At 42.1% G+C, this 22036-nt stretch overlaps 1 protein-coding gene across 5 annotated transcripts; it reads left to right on the forward strand.

Annotated features, from left to right (window-relative positions):
* The first annotated feature begins 412 nt into the window (after positions 1 to 412).
* Positions 413 to 21508, forward strand: tbc1d16 (TBC1 domain family, member 16). 5 transcript variants are annotated; one of them, XM_067616368.1, is made up of 14 exons: positions 413 to 602; positions 4095 to 4243; positions 4444 to 4656; positions 5592 to 5754; positions 5933 to 6241; positions 11383 to 11577; positions 11833 to 11980; positions 12157 to 12321; positions 12928 to 13076; positions 15135 to 15269; positions 16360 to 16546; positions 16685 to 16864; positions 18236 to 18382; positions 19099 to 21508. In XM_067616368.1, exons 3-14 carry the CDS (start codon positions 4476 to 4478, stop codon positions 19396 to 19398), a joined length of 2259 nt encoding a protein of 752 aa, XP_067472469.1. In that variant the 5' UTR covers positions 413 to 602; positions 4095 to 4243; positions 4444 to 4475; the 3' UTR covers positions 19399 to 21508. The 5 variants fall into 5 exon arrangements, with proteins under 5 accessions (XP_067472469.1, XP_067472472.1, XP_067472474.1 ...); XM_067616371.1 differs by having other exon boundaries at positions 413 to 548; XM_067616373.1 differs by having other exon boundaries at positions 19034 to 19122.
* The last annotated feature ends 528 nt before the right edge of the window (positions 21509 to 22036 follow it).

Consider the following 22036-nt stretch of genomic DNA (forward strand, 5'->3'; position numbering starts at 1 on the left):
CCGGTCCTGATGATGGACCAACTGCATCCAAGCTTTTCCCAATGACCTTTAAAATGTCACTTGTGATGAAAAAGGGGACAGCTTCATATGGTAGGCTGAGTCGGATGTTAGTTCATGTAAAATATATATGTTTATATTTTAAATTTCAGCCTTGCTTTGTGTTTTCAATCTGAAATCTAAAAATCCCGTGATAGGAAAAAGCCTTTGGCCTTCCGGAAGCAGCGAAATTTAGAGGGAATGGTCTAGTCTGGAGCACTTAAGTCAAGTTAGAAATAAACACCATGTGATTATAGGAAGTGAGGCAAATTTGCTTACAAATTAAAGCGTCAGAAAGTCTCTAAACGCACCAATACGCCATATCCGAAAGGGGAGGGTTTACTTTGAAGGTTGCAACCGGATGTGCGCTTTTTGCTGCAGGAACAGCAGCAGTCAGACGTGTGGTGTCACTGTCGGAAAACACGGGGATGCAAACAGGACTAAACAGTTCCTAACAACGGAGCCAAATCCAGCTGAGAAGAGGTGAAGCGGTGCCCGGTCCTTGCTGCCCGGTGAGTGAGCTGGATGTCCGACACGGGCTGTAGCCTCCTGCGGCGGGACTGAAGGTGAGAGCTCAGCCGCTTGGAGCCCTTCCTCTACATGCTGCTTGCTATTCATTCATTTCTCCTCCTGCTGGAACAGGTGTATGCCAAGAATTTGTCCGGTACGAGCGAATAATGTGTCAGTGTTGCGTCTTTTTTGCGCGCTGCCGTTGGTTAAAACAAACTTTAAAGTTACCTGGACAGCATGACATGTAACAAGCAAAGGGTTTCAGCCATGGTAGCCTGCTAAACTAAAATATTTATATCCAAGATGGTACAGATAGAGTCCCTGCACGGGCCAAACACACACACATACTATATATATATGTGTGTGTGTGTGTGTGTGATATATATTTATATATATATAGGTTACTATGGGCCCTCTGCGTAAAAAGTGCTGCGGTGGCAAAAGCCTTCCTCCCCTCTCCTCCTCCTGTCAGGCTGATAGCTGATGGAGCCCCCGACATCATGGCACGCCTCACACAGGCTACACTGTTACTGCTGAGGCATTTCCTCCACTCCTGCCACAGCCAGGACACAGAAAGGCCACCTTCAATCAGCGTTTGGTAGAAAATAGTTTACCCACTTCATGGGACTGACACCTTTGACCTACAGTGTCAGAGTAAGCACTGACTGACAAGAAAAATGAAAATACCTTTACATTATAATGCGATTTAATAGCCTACAATAGTTTTGTAGTAAATATTTTCTATGTGAAAGTTCAATTCTTCTTCTGATCCAGCTCTATGGTAATATTTGAGGCTCTTGATTGTGGTGTTTTTGTATCACATTGCATTGTTGTGTAGGATTTTTAATACTTTTCTCTACTACATACGTAAAAGAGTTTTGAATAATAATAATAATGATACAAGAACATCACAATGTACAGCCTCAGAGAGTATTGCATTGCATTACATGTTTTTCTATATTCCTCTGGTCACTATAAGGATGAGCACATGAGTTACAGTCAGACAGATACAGGATTTTTGAGGCGAATGCAGATATTTGAGTGTATAAAATCAGTTCATGATCTTTCATCACATTTATTACAGAAAAAAAAAGCATTTTTAAACTTGTTATTTTTAAACAATGAAACACTTTTTCTTGAACAGCAGTATTTTTTATATGTACTGGTATTTAAACAATCACCAAATACAAGTCAACCACCCTTCAATTGCCACTACACCATATAATACCAGCAGGTGGTTGCAGGGTTTATGTATTAAGCTTATAAATTATTTAGCATGTTTTGTTACTGAATACTCTTCACACTGCTGGTTATGTGTATTTAGATTTTAGAGCACACAGGGATGCATTACTATATGACTTCCTCTACTACAGATATACGTTTTGAATGATTTTATCAGGTCTAACAAAGCCTAAAGCGTCTACACACACTGCCATTGAGTCACCCATAAAGTTTTCTCATAACTAAGCCAGACTGTGAAGAATCCAGAAGAACCTTGTTTTTCAGGCTTCTTTGTGGCCGGTCTCTTTTCAGCTGCCTCAGGCACGTTGTTCAGTGTTCAGCGTTGGCTCCTCTATTCAAATGTCAGCATGACAACTTAATTAATGTAGCCCATAGGTGAGAAGCTGAGACCCTGGAAGCTTGTGGCGTCTATACCCGCAGCTAAATTTCTATGGTGTAGGTTTCAAGTTCTTATTAAAAGTTCTCTTTTTGTCAGGCAATCTGTTAGAAGTTTGTAAAAAAAAATGCAAAGTATTCTGCAGGTCACTATGGGGCGGGGCTGGTTTTTGAATGGTGTTTCAATCCTAATGATGTTAGTCATTTGATAAAACAGTGAAAGGTCAGAGAGGAGAGGCAATGTGTGAGCGCACTGAGGTGTTGACAGCATAAAAAATGAAGCGAGAAGAAAGACGTGTGAGGACTTTGTCCTTTAACGGCCAAGCCGCCAGCCTGGACAGGCTCTATCAAACTAACCTGGGTGGCTCTGTAATCACATAGAGACCAAAATAACCACTGGATAATAGCACAGCAGTGAATATATTGTTGCTGTTATCAGGCTATTAGTTATAGTGGCATGTCATGCATATGATCCCAGCCTGTGTGTGGACACTGCATGTGTCCAGTCTGGCTTATTTACAAGTGGATCGGTCTGGTGCTTTTTAAGGCAGTTAGTATGCAAATAGTCCAGTTGCCGCTATGTTCAGTTGTAGTCTAATATTATGGCTTGCAGGATAGAGGATCTGTGACTTCATCCTCCTCTTTTAAATGATTACATTTTTAGATTTTTTTCCCCCCTCAAAGAGTCTGAAAAATATGAAAAATATTATGAATCACTTGCAACTATTGTAGAAATGAAACAATTCAATTCAACAATTCAATTAGTTGACCAACAGAAAATTTTACGGGAACTGTTTCAGTTGAATTTTGATTTAGATTCATTGTGTCAGTCATTTATCAAGTAAAAATGTCAAACATTTTCTGGCTCCAGCTTGTGTGGATTTGCTGATTTCCTGTGTTTTATATCATTTTATGTTAAATATCTTTGGATTTTGGTCGGCTGGTCAGACAAAACAAGACATCACTTTAGACTCTCAGAAGTTGTGATGGACAAATCTTTTGACTAGGCTAAAAGATTTATCGATTTATTAAAAAAGATAATGAACAGATTAATCATTGATGAAAATAACTGGATTATTGACATCTGCAAAAAAACAGCCGCCCCTTTTACAATGTGAATTGGTGAAATTCAGCAAAAAAACACACTACACACTCCTGCTTTTTTTTTTTTTTTAATGTAAGCCAAATGATGGCCTACAGTACAGTACGTCTGTGTTCCTCCTCGAGGTCATGCCTCAATTTCGTGCCAGCAGACTTCCCGTCTGGGGCCTGGCATCAGGAAGTGGGGTGCCTGCTTAATCAAGCAGAGGTAAACATGCCCTGTGAGGAAAAAGGAGGGAACATTCCTCAGATAGAGTGGGGAGTACGTGTCAGAGTGTTCAGCCAACAAAAAAAAACAAGGTTACACAGATTCAGTGGGTTCCAAAGATACAGACACATGTGTCAAAGTTAAGAGAAAGGAAATTAATCTGTGAGTTCTCTGCGAGGAGATTAAACAGAAAGAAAAAACCCCGCAGACGTTCCCTAGCAAGTATGACTTTAATTACTTTTAGTGTTCTTTCAGCCTGAAAAGTAAGATCCCCTCCAAGCCTTTTCAAAGACGCTGCTGCAGCATCAAAAGAGAGAAGTTTGTCTCATCACACGATGCTCTCTCTCTCTGAAACAGACAAGTTAAGCGTTGGTGGTGTGACATGCTGATCCCAGTTCAGTGCTGATGGTGGTGACATCTGTTGGCTACTGATAACTGCCTAGAATTTCACACGAATGAAGTGGAGGGTGTTTGCACATGTCTTTGTGTGTGTACATACCTGTATGTGTGTGTGTTGTTTACAAAAGGTGGAGACACCCTTTAGTTACACACAATTACAGTATACAGAGACGCCGTGAATATGTGTGTGTGTGTGTGTGTGTGTGTGTGTGTGTCTGTGTAGGTAAGGAGAAGGTGGAGGCAAAGGAAAATGTGGCACAGAGAACTGCTGAACAAGTACAGAGGGAAGAGGGGATTCTGGGGTTGAGCTCTGCAGTAAGGACACTGCAGTAAATACAAGCACACACATGTGACAGAGGAGGTGAAGTGTAGGTGAGGATCTGTGCAGTATCTCTACAGTAAAGATGTGTCACGATGTCTTTTACACATTTGCTTGACCGTCACGTTCCTTTTTTTTCCCTCTGATGTCCTCCCTTTTCATTTCCTGCACCTTTACGCTCTCATGCCGTGTCTGTCATCTTCTATCCTCCCTTCTTCCGCTTCCTATTCTATCTGCAAATCTCCACTTCCAGAGGATGGGCCCAGTGTCCCGGTTTCTGAGGAGATGTCACTGGGTCGGCTCCTGCGGCGTGCCTCCTCCAAGGCCTCCGACCTCCTGACCTTTAACCCTGGGGCGGGGGGCTCGTCGTTACGCTCAGGCCTGGATGGCGAGATCATTTTCTCCAAAAATAATGTTTGCGTGCACCCCGCGGAGCCCCTGCCTGGCCTGGCAGAGCACCACCCAGGTTAGTCCGCACTGATTTTCCAACTGTATTTTCTTTTGGTGTGAATGCAGTTGTTGGCCTGGCAGAAAACGCTTTTCCTTTAGTTTACTGTTTCCTGAGATTAGAAGGTTATAAATTATTGGACATAATCAAAGAGGGTTGCAAGTGCAGCCAGGCTTTAATGGCGCTCTCATTCTTGCTACTTTATAACTGTAAACCCACAATATTATTCCTAAGACTGCTGTTACACAGAGTGAAATTATTTAACCTCGGTCTACTTGCCTTATTTATGAATGTGAAGGAGGTAAGTAGGGCTGCGACTAACAATTATTTTCATTATCGATTAATCTGATGATTGATGATGAATGTAAGAAAATAGTGCAAATTTCAGTTATAATTTCTTAGAGTCCATAATGACATCTTTAAATGTCTTGTTTTGTCCAATCAACAGTCTAAAATCCAAACTTTATCTGTTGAATATCATAAAAAAACTTAAAATCATCACATTTGAGAAGCTGCAACCAGCAAATGTTCAGCATTTTTCTTTAAACAAAGGACTAAAACAATTATTCAGTTATTAAAATAGTTACTGATTAATTTTCTGTCGACTGACTAATCGTTGCAGCTCTAGATGTATGATTCTGATGCACTGGTTTTAAAAATGAGAGTGCTAGTGGCCTGTGTTGTTGGTTGACATTTTTTAACTCATACTGGTATGAACACTCACAGCATTTCCTCAATTTCTTGATCCCTTATCTCTTTGATACACACCTATGATTCTCCACTATTGACTGCGTGTGTGTGTGTGTGTGTGTGTGTGTGCTGTAACAAGTCTCAAGTTTCCCTCTGTGTCGTCATAACTTTGTCTGGGTTATCTCTTCTCAGATTTCATGTCATTTCCTGTCACGTTACCTTTCTCAACATAATAATTCCTAAACTAACCACGCCCCCTGCAGGCTACCTTTGTGTGCACATGGAGAAGGACGAGAGCCTGGGCACCACTCTGATTCTGACCTGGGTGCCAAACTCCCGCATCCAGCGGCAGGATGAGGAGGCACTGCGCTACATCACCCCTGAGAGCTCCCCTGTACGCAGGAACGCACGCCGCCGAGGCAGACGGTAGGGAAGATCTCTTAAAGAATACTCTTTAAGATATTCAATTTGAGAAAAAGCATGCAGTTACAGTATAAAAACCACAGTTGCACTCAGATTAAAAACATTCTTGATAAAGTGTGCAGCCTTATTTCAGTATTATACATGATACTGATGCCATATTAAATCAACTACCCCCCTCCAGACCCCACTCCCGTCCCCCAGCAGCCCAGGAGGAAGATGAGGACGAGGAAAGGAACATTACCAGCAGCACCTCTGCAGAGAGCCACAGTCTGGCTGTAGAAGCCGGAGCAGATGCCTCCTCGCACCAGCAGCAGCTGCCCTCGGCTGGAGAGGAGGGCGACGAAGGCTCCTGTGAGCTGTCGGACGAAGTGAGCCGCGACAGCACCATGGGTTCAGACTCAGACACTTTCTCCTCCCCCTTCTGTCTGTCCCCTGTCAGCGAGGCCCTCTGTGAGAGCAGCGGCTCTGTCTTCCTGGACAATGAAAGCAGGTTAGTGCGAGGGTTAACGTGAGCTTCATTCATGATCTATGGTATTATTTTCACACAGCAGAGTTAAGTTTAAGCTTAGTTTTGTCATTCAGCGGCAGGAAAATACATCAACAAAAAAACATCATGACCATTTTTTTTCGTCCCTTGTTCTCCACATCCGTAATTCCACTGCTGCCCTTCATATTATCAAAAATTATGATGTTCTGAGCACCCTGGTAGCAGAATAGTTGCATACCACATACTGTAACCAACATCCGCGGCTCGATACTGGCAGGAGACCTACTGTATGTTTCATACCCATCTCTCTCTCCCCTCATTTTGTGTCTGCCTCTGTACTGTCAACTTTTCAATAAAGTCCAAAAACATATCATATTTTTTGAACCTGTAATTAGAACTTTTGTTTAGCAAATATCTTGCAATCAGTTTTTATGAAAGTCTACTTTTGTGACCACTGTAGACCAACTGTTGCTACCAGTGCACTTTTTCTGTGTATTTTGCACACAATTATTGACACTTCTCCTTTTACCATATCACATATGTTTGCAGTATGTATGAGTGATGCACCAGCAGTTCAGCCAGTAACAACCTGGCATCCCTATCCCACAGTAGTTCTGGTGGAGCTCTGAAGGCATACTATCAGCTGATCCAGTCTTAGTTTGTGAATTATGTGTATTCAATATCTCAGTGATATATTTCTGATGGATTCTCATGACTACACTGATCTGAACTAGCTTAATTTTATTCACCTAAACTGCATCACACCTAGGTTAGGATATTTAATTGCTACCCCACTGTCAGACAGAAAAATATCAGCAGTTATCTGTGGTCATTTGTTATGCAAGTTCATTTTAAAGGATAGGTTCACAATTTTTCAAGTCTGTATTAAAGCAATAGCAAGATGCACAAAGGCTGTAATCCTCCCCCATGTTCACACTGGCTATTAAAAGATCCCTTCGTAAAGCATTTTCAATGTAAGTGATGGGACCTTGTTTAGAGCAAAACTGTATTAAAGCGTTTATTTAGCTAATATGCATATGAAGCTTCATCAGTTGGAGTTAGTTTTCAGTATGAAATTCCATCTTTGTGTCTTGACAGAGTGTTTCCCTGATGAGCTACAGTGGGAAGATAGTAACAAACTATTTTGTACTGAAAGGACTGTAAATTTGGAAGATATCCACTTGATTTGACTAATTCGGACTGCTGAAGCCTCTTTTTATTTGAATTTGAATATATCTTTGCACAAAAGGAGGACTGTGGATTTTGTCCCCCTTCACTTGTATTGAAAGTGCTTTAGTAAGGGATCTTTCAATAGTCAGTATGAACAGGAGGAATGATTACAGCTCGCCTGTTTTAATGTTCATACAGCACCTGACTATTGTTTTAAGACAGATTTGGAACGTTGTGAACCTATCCTGTAAAGGTGTTTTTTACAGTTACCCTAACCTGCCACAAGGTGGAGCCAAAGAGAAAAAAATTGATGTCATGAAGAGTGGTTTACACTCTGAGGCCACATGGTGGCTCACTGCTCTACAGCTGAATGTCCCAGAGGGAGTGAAAGCAGGTAGATGACCTCACTAGGCAGCACGATAACGTTATCAGAGTTCAAAATGGGTTCACTTACTTAAAGCAGGTCTCAACCTAAACATTTTATAATGTCACAGATGGCCCACAATCATTCCCCATATCCAACAAACTCTCAACCTCAGAGCTTCCAAAGCCTGCTCTCTAGTCAAGGGAGCCATCTGGACAGTGATTGTGTTGCTGTTCGGACCTCACGGCCGTTTGACTTTATGATTCCCTCCGTGGTCGTTTCCTCACACAGCTATTTGGCCTGACATGTTGCCCAGAATGTGAGCCTGTGTCAGTGTGTGTCAAAAAGAGAGAGAGTGAGAGTCAGTGTGTGTTTAAGCCTTTTTAACCACTCTCAGACCCCAGCTTGCTGTAAGTGCAGTCAGTGTGTGACTTGGCAACGTTCTCTGCTTCACAGCTTCTAACCTTTACTCTGTCCTCCTCTTCCTTCACTCCTCTGGGTTTCACTCACTGTTAGTGTCTGTCCTCAGCTCTCTGGCACTTTGTGTGGGTCCCCTTCGCCTGTTTTTCCCTTCCTCACTTGGATTCTCCGCTACCTGTCCATTCCTTCCACCCTTCATTTTGCATCTCTTCCTCTTGGTCATTCTCTCTGTTTTTCTCAATATTGTTTCTTTTGGTGTCGCCCAGCTCTCAAATTTCTCGCCCCCCTCCTCCCCACCCCCTCCTCCTCCCTTCCTAAAGTCTGTGTGAAGCCCTTTGATTCCCAGTGCTCCCGGGGTTGTTGTGCTGGGCTGAATGTCAGCTCTCCGGATTAGAGGACTGAAGAGAGTGGAGCAGCAGCCAAAACTCTGGAACCCACTCAATCTCTCTTTCTCTCTCTCTTGCTTTAATTGACACTGTTAAGGGGCCAGGAACTGGAAACATGTCACTTGGAATCATTCAAAGAGAAAGGGCCGCGTATGGGAGAGTGAGAGCGGATGAAAAGGGGGGAGAAGGAGGAGAGTGGAGGGAGAGGATAGAAATCCACAGCAATTTCTGTCCAGCTTTTTAACAAGTTTAACAGTAGTTTATGAAACCACTGTTGGCTGTCAGTGTGTACTACAATTAAATCCCAGGACAGCGGTTGCCAGCATTTTTGCAATGTCTACTTGTGACCACTTATCACTGGTTACATTATGTTTACTTGCTGTTACTTGTTTAACCAGACTTTGAGTTCTGAAGAAATAAAATTGTCCCGTAATTCACAAGAAAAGTCCTAAAAAAAATAACCTTTAATTCCTTTTTTGTTTTTTTTTCTGCTTTCCTAGCCTGTTAATCATCTCAGGGCCTCTCTGATATATCTAGCATCCTTTTCTAGAAGTGGCCTAGTGTGTGAAAAGTCATGGAAAAGAAGGCTTTTACAGTAACAACACTGTATGCTATTATGGTTCTGGGATTATTTGATACCTCATGATTAACAAATAAGAAAAATTGATGTCAGATTTTTTTTTTCTCCTTTTTCCAAACTCCAAACCGTACTGACCACTCTGCAGTGTGCGCCTGCAGAGCCCACTCCACCCGCTTGATCCAAGCCCTCCCTCGTCTCTCTGTTCACTCCAGGGATTAGCTGAAGGGCCTAGGAGTCCCAGGAGGCCTGTAGCACTCGGTCCCAGTTCTCAGTGTGACCAAACAGCTCTTTCCCTTGGGGTAAAGCCTCATATATGTGGAAAAAAAAGGTGTTATGGAGGGCCTCAGGGCAGTTTGATCTCACCTTGGCCTGGTGGGACATGCCATGTTACAGCAGCCTCCGTCAAAACAGCTTGTTTACATAATGTTCTCTCTGTGCAGTTTATGGCTTGGCTGCTGCCTACCGTACATTCGCTGCCTACAGTACTTGAATAGAATTAGGCTGTTTACACTGACAGACGTTGTTAATCACTTGTTCAGTTTCCGCTTGAACGCAGCACAGAGGATGATCCACCCTAAAATACTGAGAATCATGTGCTTTCCCACCACGTTTTCCATGGTTTTTGCATTTTCATCTCAGCGCAGAGAAATATGCAAAAACCTTTTTTTCATATGTACGTAAATGTCTGCTTTGAATGGGCTCGCAGGCCTTGTAAACACCCAGGGCTCGACAGTCATTGGAGTGAGTGAAAAAATGAGTACAGTAGTCCTTTTTAAAAGAGCTCCTCCATATTTCAGGTTGCTTAACGCCCTTACCAGAGCTCTCTGTGCCTCTCTCTCTCGGTCTCCTAGTATTCCACAGTCTGGTTTGTGGCATGATACATGAGACAGAGAGCAGTAAATCACCAGATAGCAGAGGAAACTGTGCAGCTTGGATTGATCAGCCTTGTTATTTTCCCATCTGCTAACAGGGAAATGATTAGCCAGACATGATTGATTCAGGGTGTAATAGATTAGACCTGCCCTCCCCCGTCTTTTCAAAGTACCAGTTAGCCACTCGTGTTTGCCTATAAAATTGTTGTAAATAGAAAATTGTTTTCGGAGTGAAAAGATGTGTTTTTATTTATGCAGACTTGTGAAATATTTTTTTTGTGTTAGAGATATAATAAACTGAATTTTGAATTGAATAAATTATTTTAATTCTCTAAACAGGCAACACTTATTTGATAGTGAGTAGCAAGCAAATAAGTTTATTTAGATGTCAACGTCTCAAGTGTCAGCGGGTTTAACGCATTTCTGTGTTGGTGTGTTTCTCAGCATTAGCATGTCTAGAGACGTGTTTGAGAGTGCATTATGGTCATTAGCTATGGTCCATTCACTTGTGTGCGTGTGTGTGTGTGTGTGTGTGCGTGCGTGCAGAGAGAAAGATGTTAAAAATGCCAGCCTGTAATTCTAACAATTCAGGAACTTGTGTGTGTTTGCAGCATACAGCATATTTGGCAGCATACATACTCATGTCTGTTGTCTGTGTTGTCACATGTGTGTGTTTCTCTTCTGTACATGTATATGTATAGTGTGTATGTGTGCTTGTGTGTCTCCTCCAGCAAGCAGAGGAACCCTCGGCTCAGGTTTCAGTGCCGGGAACAACATGCTGGCCATGGGGGAATGACAGGGGAAATTGTACGGCAGACAGTGTGATTTGTGTGTACAGATTTCCCTATGTGTGTGTGTGTGTGTGTGTGAGTGTGTATGTGTGTCCTCAGAAGCCTCCATGCATTCCTCCCATTCTCAGCCTCTTGGCAGAACCATATTGAGACACAAAACAACAGGGCAGAACTCAGCTGGGGATAAGCCTATATGTCTGCACAATTACCACCGGGCTAAACAGGACTGGCCACTGTCTACATGATATTTATTATTAATGTCCCACATAGAGGAATGGCTCTGTTTTCCTTGTTCCTTGTGAGGCCAAGGAACTATGAAGAAGATATTTTTGTGCAAGGTTTCTGCATCTGCAGTCCTTTGATTTCGCGGAACACATGACTCAGTTCCCTTTTAGCACAATCAAACAAAAAAAAAAAAGCCCTCTTTCATACCCAACCTCAAAAACTAAATCTAATTCCTGGAACCCATATTTTAAATAACCTCCACCCTCACTTCTCTGAAATCCAACTCAGATCTTAAAACTTAATTCACAGAAAATGTCTCTGTCTTGTTTTTCCCAGGGAGCTGTGCGAGGAGTCCATGAACCACTCAGTAAGCTCCGCCTCCAGCCTGGACAGCCACGCCCCATCCGAAAGTGGTTGCCAGTCGCATGGCGCGCGGTGGGAGGAGCAGCAGAAGGTGCTGGCTCTGGAGCAGTTGTGTGGAGTTTTCAGGGTGGACCTGGGTCACATGAGGTCGCTGAGACTCTTCTTCAGGTCAGCTGGGAGTCCAGAAAGGTCACAGGGAGGTCATGAGGGGACACCTTGAGGTGTTGCTGTTTTGTAGGTTTCAGGACGGTTTGTTTTATGGTAATTAGTGGAAAATGAGTTGTGGGTATGATTAGAAATAAGTGAGCAAAAAGTGTTTTTTACTACATAAATAAATGAAGCATTCCTTAAAATTTCAAAGGTGGAAAATGTTTTGTGAATGTTATTTTCTTCTGTTTATCATTCTTTATGGTGCTGTTGCAGTGATGAGGCGTGTACCAGTGGCCAGCTGGTGATCGCCAGCAGAGAGAGCCAATATAAAATCCTCCACTTCCATCACGCTGGCCTGGATAAGCTGGCTGAGGTCTTCCAACAGTGGAAGTGCTGCAGGGAAACTCAGCTTAAAGACCAGGTCAGGTTACAATCTTAAATCCAGTTTGGCATCTGGTTTTATTGAGAAATTAGAACTTTTTCAACCTCTTCCTTTGCTAGTCTTTACTTTTTTTTGCTCAACTGATGAAAAAAAAATCTGTTTAATCTTTCCTGACTCACAGTTTACCGTTTTCCATCTGTCTCTCTTTGTATCAGGTGTCAGATGAGAAATCCTGCATGCAGTTTTCCATCCAGAGGCCCACCCTGCCATCGGCTGAGACCCACCCAGAGGAGAGGCTTTATCGGAGGCTGGATGTCACCACCTGGCTACGTCACCTCAACCATAGTGGACAGGTGGAGGAGGAGTATAAATTACGCAAGGTAGATCATCAGGAGAGACTTTATCCATTTTATCCATGTAGTCAAGCCTCACTTTTTTGTTTCTCTCTTCTTTTTTTTTTTGCATTTGCACACTGAAAGTCATTTTGAAAGTCAACCCTGCAGTGAACAACTTTCAGTTTTAATCAGCACCCCCATCTGTAAATAATGAGAGGGTTGCTCTTGGCCAATGTCCCCCTGTGAGTCATTTGGGTTCTCTCAATTTGACTCAGTTGAAGGTTTACCATCTGACTCAGCGGCAGTTAGACTGTGACCAAGACATTTCCTCAATAAACACGCACATGCAGTAAGAGAACCGTTTCATTTTTCACTGGACATATATACACTGTTTGTTTTGTAGAAGTTTCAGTTTTGCAGCATTTTGCAACACTCGTGAAATAATACAACCACTTCAGTTTTGTAAGGTCACAGTGGAGTACATCTACACAGCTGTCTGCATGTCCTTGTTTGCATACAAGATAAGTTCACACAGTTATCCAGAACAGTAGAAGCGTTCCCTCGCTGTGTGCCCCCCTGTTTACCCTCTGAATGTTTGAGAACACTCCCTTTTGTGCTCACTGTGTTTGCTCACCTCCCACTATCCACCAGGCCATCTTCTTCGGTGGTATCGACCCATCCATCCGTGGCGAGGTGTGGCCCTTCCTGCTGCACTACTACAGCTATGACTCCAGCTCCCAGGAGAGGGAGGCCTGGAGACTGCAAAAACGCACCCACTATCATGACATCCAGCAGAGGAGGTGGGGAGAACGTGGAGAGAGAGAGAGAGAGAGAGAGAAAAAAGATACATGTGTGCTTGTTGTATCAGAGTAGGGAGATTTCCTGGTTGTTGATAACATCTGTGCCACGAAATGAAATTTTAAGTCATCCCAGGGATTATTTGCACATGCAATCTGGAAATCAATTAATTTTGAAATGTCTGACTGAGACGCTTTGAGATAAACTGTCACGTGGCTGCAGTATTGGCTGCCAAATGCTCAGTCAGTCAAACATTAAACCATATGTGAGTCTATTGTGGCTTCTCATCACAGGCGTTGAGCAATCAATAGGCACAATCAGGGAAGTGTAAAGGGGAGGTGTTGGGTGTAAAATAAAAGGTCTCTGGAGAAAATACATGTCAGCGCTTATCAGATCATACCCTCTTGTCAGAAAGAGGAAAAAAACAGCCGCGCTGGTATGCACGGACAAGCACACTCACACACACACACACACAAGCACATCCGTTTCCACCCCACGACCAAAAGGTTGAGTGTGCACATATTTTCACACGTATTGCCACTCTGTCTGTAATGAATATGATAATTGGACAGGTTTCATCTGTGTGGCCTATTAACATTTTGAGTACTTCAGAAAGTCTTATCCAAGTCAGGTAATTAGAGCCCTTGTTCTGACTCTAATGTGGATTCCTTTAAAGACCATTTGACTAGAGCAGCCTCCAGGGCTACTAGTTGATCATTAGGAACAAGGATACAAGTCTCTCTTCCTTGTTTCCTAACCTTGTCTCCTTCCCTTAGCTATGATAACTAAGCAGCTGTTCGTGGAAGCAATGCAGCTGTAGCAAGTAAGAAGTCATTTGATGAATCAAGCACTATGTAGTTATAAACACTGTATATACGATACACACTACACTGTATACAAAACACTATATATATAAACACAATTATTGACATAAGTCAAAAGGCAATGAACAAAGTGACAGAAAAGAATGTTTAGTTCTTTTCATTGTGGGGAAAAAATGGCACCAAATTGGTTGCATGTCGAGTTTTAATGCCTTTAAAACATTTCAAATTCGTCATATAACTTGCTGTATTCTGTAAATTAAAAAATGTTCCCTCTGGTTGACATGAAGAGACCGTTATATTTATTATTTGGTGCACCAGCGACCACAAGGCTCTGCTTAGATTTATGGAAGAGAAGAGGAAGTTCACTTCTCTTTACCACTTACTCTTTTTTTTATTCATAAAAGCACCTTTGACTGAACTCAAAATGTATCCTGATTTGGATCATTTTAAGCTCAAGTCTAAACAGTTTTTTATCACTCATGTAGCCATTAATGATCTGGTGCTTGTCATTTAGTTTTATTGTAATTTTATTGTATCATTTTTAGCGTTTTGTGCTGTTTTGTTTGTATTTCCTTGTTGAGTTTTGTATATTTTAAAGGCCCATGTAGGGATCGGTGTAAAACAACAATGCTCCTTTTTGATAATCCTATGTAAACACAAAAGAAAGATAGAAAGGTGGCGGGGGAGGGGCCACACACAGCACAGAAACTAAACAGTTGCGTGGCATTGCATCAGGTGTGCGCTCATTATTCCTTGTGGGGCCACATGGAAAATAAACAGTGTTAATTAAATCCCTTCTGCTTGTTAGGACTTGAGTACATTAGTGCCATACACAGAGTACATTGCTAATATAGTCCCTAACATTTAGAGGGATGGATGGCACTTTTATGGCTGTGGTATTATCCTCCATGGGGTGCTTGATGGTGAAATACCCCCTCAGTCCACTGCTTGCCCACCCCCATGTTTTTAGTTCATTTGCAGCTAACCATTAGTTTTTACACTAGGGTGACATTTATGGTAAAGATTATTTGATAGCACTTTTTTAAAAAAATCCTAATTACCAGGCATTTCCTGAGAGATTGTACAGTAAAAACTTTCTTCAACTCACTTGCACTTGTCTTTTTAATCTATCATAACTGAGCAAGAAACAACAGGAAAACAGCTGCAGCATTTATTTTCTTTTTGTGCCTATACTATATCTAACTCTTATTTCATTTCTGCCTGGTGTTTGTTCAGGTTGTCCATGAGCCCTGAGGAGCACAGTGAGTTCTGGAGAAAGGTCCAGTTCACAGTGGATAAAGACGTGGTGAGAACGGACCGTAGTAATCACTTCTTCAGAGGAGAGAATAACCCCAATGTGGAGATCATGAGGTTAGACCACCTCTCCTCATTTTTCCCCATTTCATTTGCTCCCAATTTCTATCTCTCTATCTCTTCCATCCTCTCCTTCTTTCACCCGCTCTCAATTCATCCTTATCATTCCGATTCTTCAGCCCAACGCACAGGCGTACCTATTCATTTCATATTCTGAACCCTGGGGGAGCTGCAAATGAGTTTCATGCTTTATTGACTCTGACTAAGCCGTCTGAGCACTTTTGATGCATACTCAGAGCTAATGGCTTTCTAAACGAGGAGCAAGAGGATTTAAATAGCATATTAGTTTAGTGACTCTCATTGAGGCTCCAGGTATTTGTCTAGGCATCATGTTTTATGCTGCGCCTGGGCAGAGTGATACCAGCGCTGCACATGTCCAGATGCAGAGCACTTATCTCATACTTTCTCATTTATCTCACATCTATTGTACTGACATGCAATCAGTCATCTTTTCTGCCGTGTCATTTGAGCTGAAGATGCTGGCATCCTCTTATCATTTTTTTTTATCTTTAATTATCTAAACACAAACCCACCACAGAGTCTGCTTCTCCAAAAAGTCAACCTCTCAGAAACTGATTTAGAAACTGGTTTGTTTTTCTAAATGACTTTTTTTTCCACTTTTATATATCCATCTATATATTGCACTAGATGTCCTTAAGGTTTTCCCTTTGTTTTAACAATACTTAATTATGCATGAGCACTACCAGGGAAGTTTTCTTTCAAGTGGTATCCGTATAAGGAAAAAAAAAAAGAAAAAACAAAAAAGATCATTAATTAGCTCCCTGGTTACCAGTGGAGTCGGCATAGCAACCACTAAAGCAGGGCTTGTCATCTTTTTCTGGGTTTTAGCTGCAATGCTGAAACACATGTTGGATCATTCAGTGTGTTTGGGTGGGACCGTACTTTTCAGCGGTTTTGGCTGGGCTGCAGGGTCTTGAACATGTCAAAATAAGAGACTGTCAAAAAATAAATAAATAAAAAGGGAAAATTTGTAATTTTTCGGACACTATATTGCCCTTTCATAAGTGCCGTTTGCTGCAGAGATGTTTTAACAGCCCTAAGATGTCCGTGGTTGTTCTTGCTCCAGGCGAATTCTGCTCAACTATGCAGTGTTTAATCCTGACATGGGCTACTGCCAGGGCATGTCTGACCTGGTGGCCCCCCTGCTCACTGAGATCCAGGATGAAAGCGACACCTTCTGGTGCTTTGTTGGCCTTATGGAGAATACCATCTTCATTAGCTCACCACGGGACGAAGACATGGAGAGGCAGCTGGTAGGATGTGTGTGTGTGTGTGTGTTTGTGTGTGTGTGTGTGTGGCAAATGTCAGATTTTATCATAGAATAAGAATGCTTAAAATACCACCAGAAAATGCTTAGTTGTGTTTGTAAGACCTCTCTGACCTGCCTCCAGATGTACCTGCGGGAGCTACTGCGTCTCATGCTGCCCCACTTCCACCAGCACCTGACCAGGCTGGGGGAGGACGGCCTCCAGCTGCTCTTCTGCCACCGCTGGATCCTGCTCTGCTTCAAACGAGAGTTCCCTGACACGGAGGCTCTGCGCATGTGGGAGGCCTGCTGGGCACACTATCAGGTCAGGTCAAAGTCCAAACTGCTCCTTTGCATACACAAGTTCGTAAGAAAAACTTTGTGTATATGAGTATATGGAGCTGTATTCTGTTTAACTACAGCACCAGATATCTGACGATTTGTCAAGAGGATGCAAAATGCAGTTAACATTGTCTGCAACAGAAAGAGTCCATGTAATTCCTCTAAAGCCTATTATAATCCTCCTAAATGCCTGTAAAATGTCATATTACTTGGTCTCAAAGGGGTTTAATGGTTGATTCTTTCAGTAAAGATTCAACATATCATTTTTTTTCCTAATGTTAAATACTTCCTAAAAGCATAACAGCTTTTAATTTTAAAGATTTTAAAAAGTGACACTGTAAGTAAATATAGCTGTCTTTCCAACCTCTAATGCAGGTTTTTTTTCAGCCGTTCTGTCTTGTATTTGGGGTCTAGTATCATGTCATGTTCACTGCCATGACACAGAGCTTAACACGTCTTCTTGCTGTCGCAGAGTCAAATATCACTTATTCTGCTTCGTGCCATCTGTTCATACTCCCTGCTAGATGTGCTGATCTTCAGCTACAGGTGGCGATGGAGGAGATAGGAGAGTGAAATCTCGGTTTAGACAGTTGAATGTCACATACTTGACTGACCAAAAGCAAAAAAAAAAAAAATCTGATAGATATCTGATTTTTAGCTCTTGTCATTTGAAATGTTTAGACTAACTGACACTCAAATATGTTGTTGGGAGGTGCAGTTTGAAATCAAGATGTTGGCTTGGTTACTCATATTGTTGTATATAACTCATACTTTTGTAATAAAAAGTAAGGTAAAATATATAACTCTGGGTACATTACCAGTGATAATCGAAGTGAACAATGCAGAGATCTTTGAAGTCGTTAATCTCTCAAAGGTTCCTGCAGATTTATAGAATTTATTTCATGTTGCAATAAAACATTACTTCCTATTTACACACAAAAACACTGTACAAAGTCTCAATCCTCCAAGTTGTTCCATTACCTTAACCTTTTTTTTTTCAAACCCTGCATCTCTAAACTTACATTTTCTAAAAGTATAACATTAATACCTTCCTAATTTGTATTTTCCTTGAACTGTATTTCAGTGTTAATTTTCATTGTGCCTTCAGTATCAATTCTTTGTCTTTCCTTGTTTTGTGGTAACCTTCAGCTTGTTCCCTGCAGCAAGGTCATGACTGAATACACAGATCTGACACAATCACAATAATATCTGTCTGTTAAGCCCCCCAAAAAGCTGAAACTCTTCTTGCTTGCTCAATATGTGTTTTTTTTTTTCACCACCATGGCATTCACCTTATGAACAACTTGTTCTTTATTAACTGAAAGTCAATAACCTCTCCCCCATTTTTTTATAGACGGACTACTTCCACCTGTTCCTGTGTGTGGCCATCATCGTTCTGTATGGGGAGGATGTGACAGACCAGCAGCTCGCCACTGACCAAATGTTGCTCCACTTCAGCAACCTCTCCATGCATATGAATGGAGAACTGGTGCTACGCAAGGTATCACAGTAAAAGCTCTTGGTTTTGTCACCTTTATGTAATGTTTAAGCTGTTGCACCTCTGTACACCCAATATACATGGGTGTCCCTTTCTCTTGAAATATTATAATAATCTTGACTTTATGATCATACTCATGACAATCCCTCCACAGTCTACTGCATTACTATATATTCAATTCAGCTCAGTGTTTTGTTTGCATCATGGGGCCCTGCTCAATGCTGCAGCAAAGCAGCTTTAATATACTGTAACCTGCCCACAGAGGCCTTGAGGTGCTAAATGGGATGCTGCCATGCTATGCAGAGGATTTATGATCTGCATCCCCGCTACTGTGTCTCTGCCTGCTTTCTCATGTTTATGGATGCTGTGTTAGTCCAGCTGCATCCACGGGCAGTGGGTTCATGTTAGCATGCAGCTGGCGTTACTCCTTTTTTTTTGATGCCAGAGATTTTGCATCCAATGTTTTAAGAGCAGGCAGGCCGGCTTATTACCTTCAGGTAACACAGCGCAGTGCTGACCTTGACAGGGTTTTGTTATCCTTTTTTTGCTGGAAGTCAAGGCTATTGATCTATTTTAATGTTTTAAACCACTTTATTTGAAATCTGCAACTAGCTGTTCTGCATCCACTGACTTTTGTTTCTTGTCAATCCAAAGCTCCTTTCACCCCGTCACATTTACATATTTTAGCTCATCTTGCCACTTTCGTCCTGCTCCTCCAGGCCCGCAGCCTTCTCTACCAGTTCCGCCTCCTACCCAGGATCCCATGCAGCCTACATGACCTCTGTAAACTGTGTGGCCCTGGGATGTGGGACAGCCGCTACATCCCCACTGTGGAGTGTTCTGGAGAACACCCGGACTCACAGAGCTGCCCCTATGGAGGCACCCCCACCCCACAGCCCTCCTCGCCCTCCCCTTCATCCACACCCTCGCCCTCACCAAATTCCACCCCTGAGCCTCCACTGGAGGGCAAGAGAGGCTCCAAAACCCGGGATATTTTCACCTTCCGGAAACAGCCCTGAGGTGGAGGTTGTGGGGAGCTTTTGCTGGTCTTGGCTCCTGTTAATACAGCAAGGTTTGGATCCATCAGCTGGATTCCTGAACTATTTGCTGCCCTCTAACTTCTCCCTGCTTTTAGTTTGCAATCACTATCTTACTGAGGATTTTTTTTCCACTTGATCCTTTCATGTGGTGCAATGTGGAATACTGCCTTACCAGAATGTTATTTTCAACGTTCAGTATCACATGAATCTGTGATAAGGACGGTTTGGTGCTGGACAGGCCAGAGGTCAAGAAGCTGCTTTCCTTTTGAAGCAGAACGGACAATCACCAGCCACTATGTTGGTTCTAGTCTGCTGCTGGCTTGGCATACTTCCATGGGCTTTGTGGGCAGGGGTCGCATCAGGGTCTGAGGCAACTGGCCCAAATTCATGCAGACTCTGACCAGAGGGTTAAACAGAACTGGGAATCCATTCACAGGACTTGAACTTGAACTTTTAAATATGTTCCTGTGCTCTCACAATGGCATATTTGTGTGAATATCAAATTATATGTGCATATCTCAAGTCTGAGCAGACATTTTTAAAATGAAATCCAAACCTTTGGTGTTAACAAAGAAGGGTTCAACCTACAAATAGGAATATAATGAATTACTGGTACTTTTTAAGTTGGTTTAATGTCATTTTCAGAATGAATGTTTGCGTTTATATCAGCAATTACAAATATTTAGCAATATTATATCCTTGCATGAGCGATTCTTTAAATATAGAGGGCACAACTTGTTTCTTGGAAAACACTTCAGGCCCAAAACAGAAGTAAGAATGTGTTTACATAGGGCTCTGCATATTTCGGCATCAGATTGTGGTTAAGAACATTCTCATAATTTCTTTCAACTTGTGTTTCCCGGGAGGCAGGAGGAAACAAGCCATATGTTTCCTTCTGATAAAGTCTGAGACACGGACGTTCATGTTACCTGTTGAGCAATGGGAGCTTTACTGTGTACACGTTACCATCATAACATATAATATGAATTTCCTGTCTGAGGTGTTGGATGGATATGACATCGGTGTCTGCCAAAGAGAGCATAGTTCATGGTTTTATCCCGACAGAGAAATTGATTGCCTTCTGTTTTACTTGAAGTCTTGTCATATGTGTTGAACCATGTTTAGACAGGGTTGTGAAAAATCGTCAGCACAGTGTTATTGTTTTTTTTTTTCCCCCCCTTCAGCGTTCTCTCCACTTTCATCTTGAAATGAACGACAATGTCGACAACAGCGCACTATCAACACTTAAGTATCGGTCCACATGAATGTATCTTCTGTTTGCTTCTTTCTCACTCGACGACAAGAGCGTCAAAAAGTCTTTGGTGTGCGTATGAGTGTGTGTGTGTATAAACTGGAGTGACCTCTAAACATCTGGTAATGAGTTGGAGAACAGCCGTAGAGGGCCTCCCCCCTGACCAGTCTCTTTAATTATAGCAGTTATCGTGAAGAGAACCTAGGAGAGAAAGACAGAAGAAAGAAAAGCTGGGCGGTGTGGGCGTTTTAGAAAAAAAAAAAAAAAAAAAGACAAGAGAGATGGAGAGGAAAGGGTAATTTTGAAAGCTTAAAGCTTCACACAGGGATGTACAGTGATCTCTAGCTTGCCTCTGTGATTTGCAAGTCCCAGATGTAAAGATGGTCTCCTCTCTGAGGCTTTCCCCTGAGAGCTATTGAGTGACACTCCTGGGGGTGAAAACATGTTCAAATTGCTGCTAAAATGTAACATTAAGACCTTCAATCAGCGTCGCCCCCCCTACCCCCTCACCCCCTCTTGTTCTCCCACCGCCTCTCTGTCTCTCTTCTGCTCTCTCACTGTCTCACCCAGCAAGCAGTCTCTGCAAATGACATTCATAACTGCTCCTTTTCCCTATTAGTTATCATGTGCAGCTGCTCACTGGAAATGCCCGGAGAGTTTTGAAGATTGGGTGGCCCGCGTTAGAGCGAAGCTAAATCTGTGATGCACAATGGGAAAGTAATCAAACTGTGTGTGTGTGTGTGTGTGTGTGTGTGTGTGTGTGTGTGTGTGTGTGTGTGTGTGTGTGTGTGTGAGTGAGAGAGAGAGAATCTATGATCTCATGAATTTTATTAAAATCATCATTGAAATCACATTGTCTGCACAGGCACTGTAAGTCACAAGCTTAATTAAAGACTACTCCTATTTAAAGGGGTTGTGATCAGTCATCACTGAATGTACAATGTTGCTGTTCAGCTTTATGATATGTTGATGTATTTACTGTACACATCACAAAAAAGGAGCCTATTCTTATTCTTGGTATTAATAAAAAAAAAAAGAAAAAAAGCTGTACTTTCATGTACTTTCTAGGAAATGTTTTACTGAACACACAAAATGTTCCTGGCAAGGAATTTATAAATGCCATTCTGACAATAAATGACTGATTTTGATCTTATACCAAGTAAAACAAGGCCGGGACTCACACTAACACCACCAAAACTTTTCATCATTAAATACTGCAGAGGTAAAAGCATGAAGTGTATGTATTTTATTTGTAATTCATTTACTGAATACACGCATCAAGACTGATTTAGAAATATGCTTATAATCAACTGCCTGCTGTATGTTAATGGATTATCATAAATCACAAAGTCAAATGGCATGCAT

The sequence above is a fragment of the Thunnus thynnus genome, chromosome 17 (genome assembly GCF_963924715.1).
Source record: "Thunnus thynnus chromosome 17, fThuThy2.1, whole genome shotgun sequence".
NCBI lineage: Eukaryota > Metazoa > Chordata > Actinopteri > Scombriformes > Scombridae > Thunnus > Thunnus thynnus.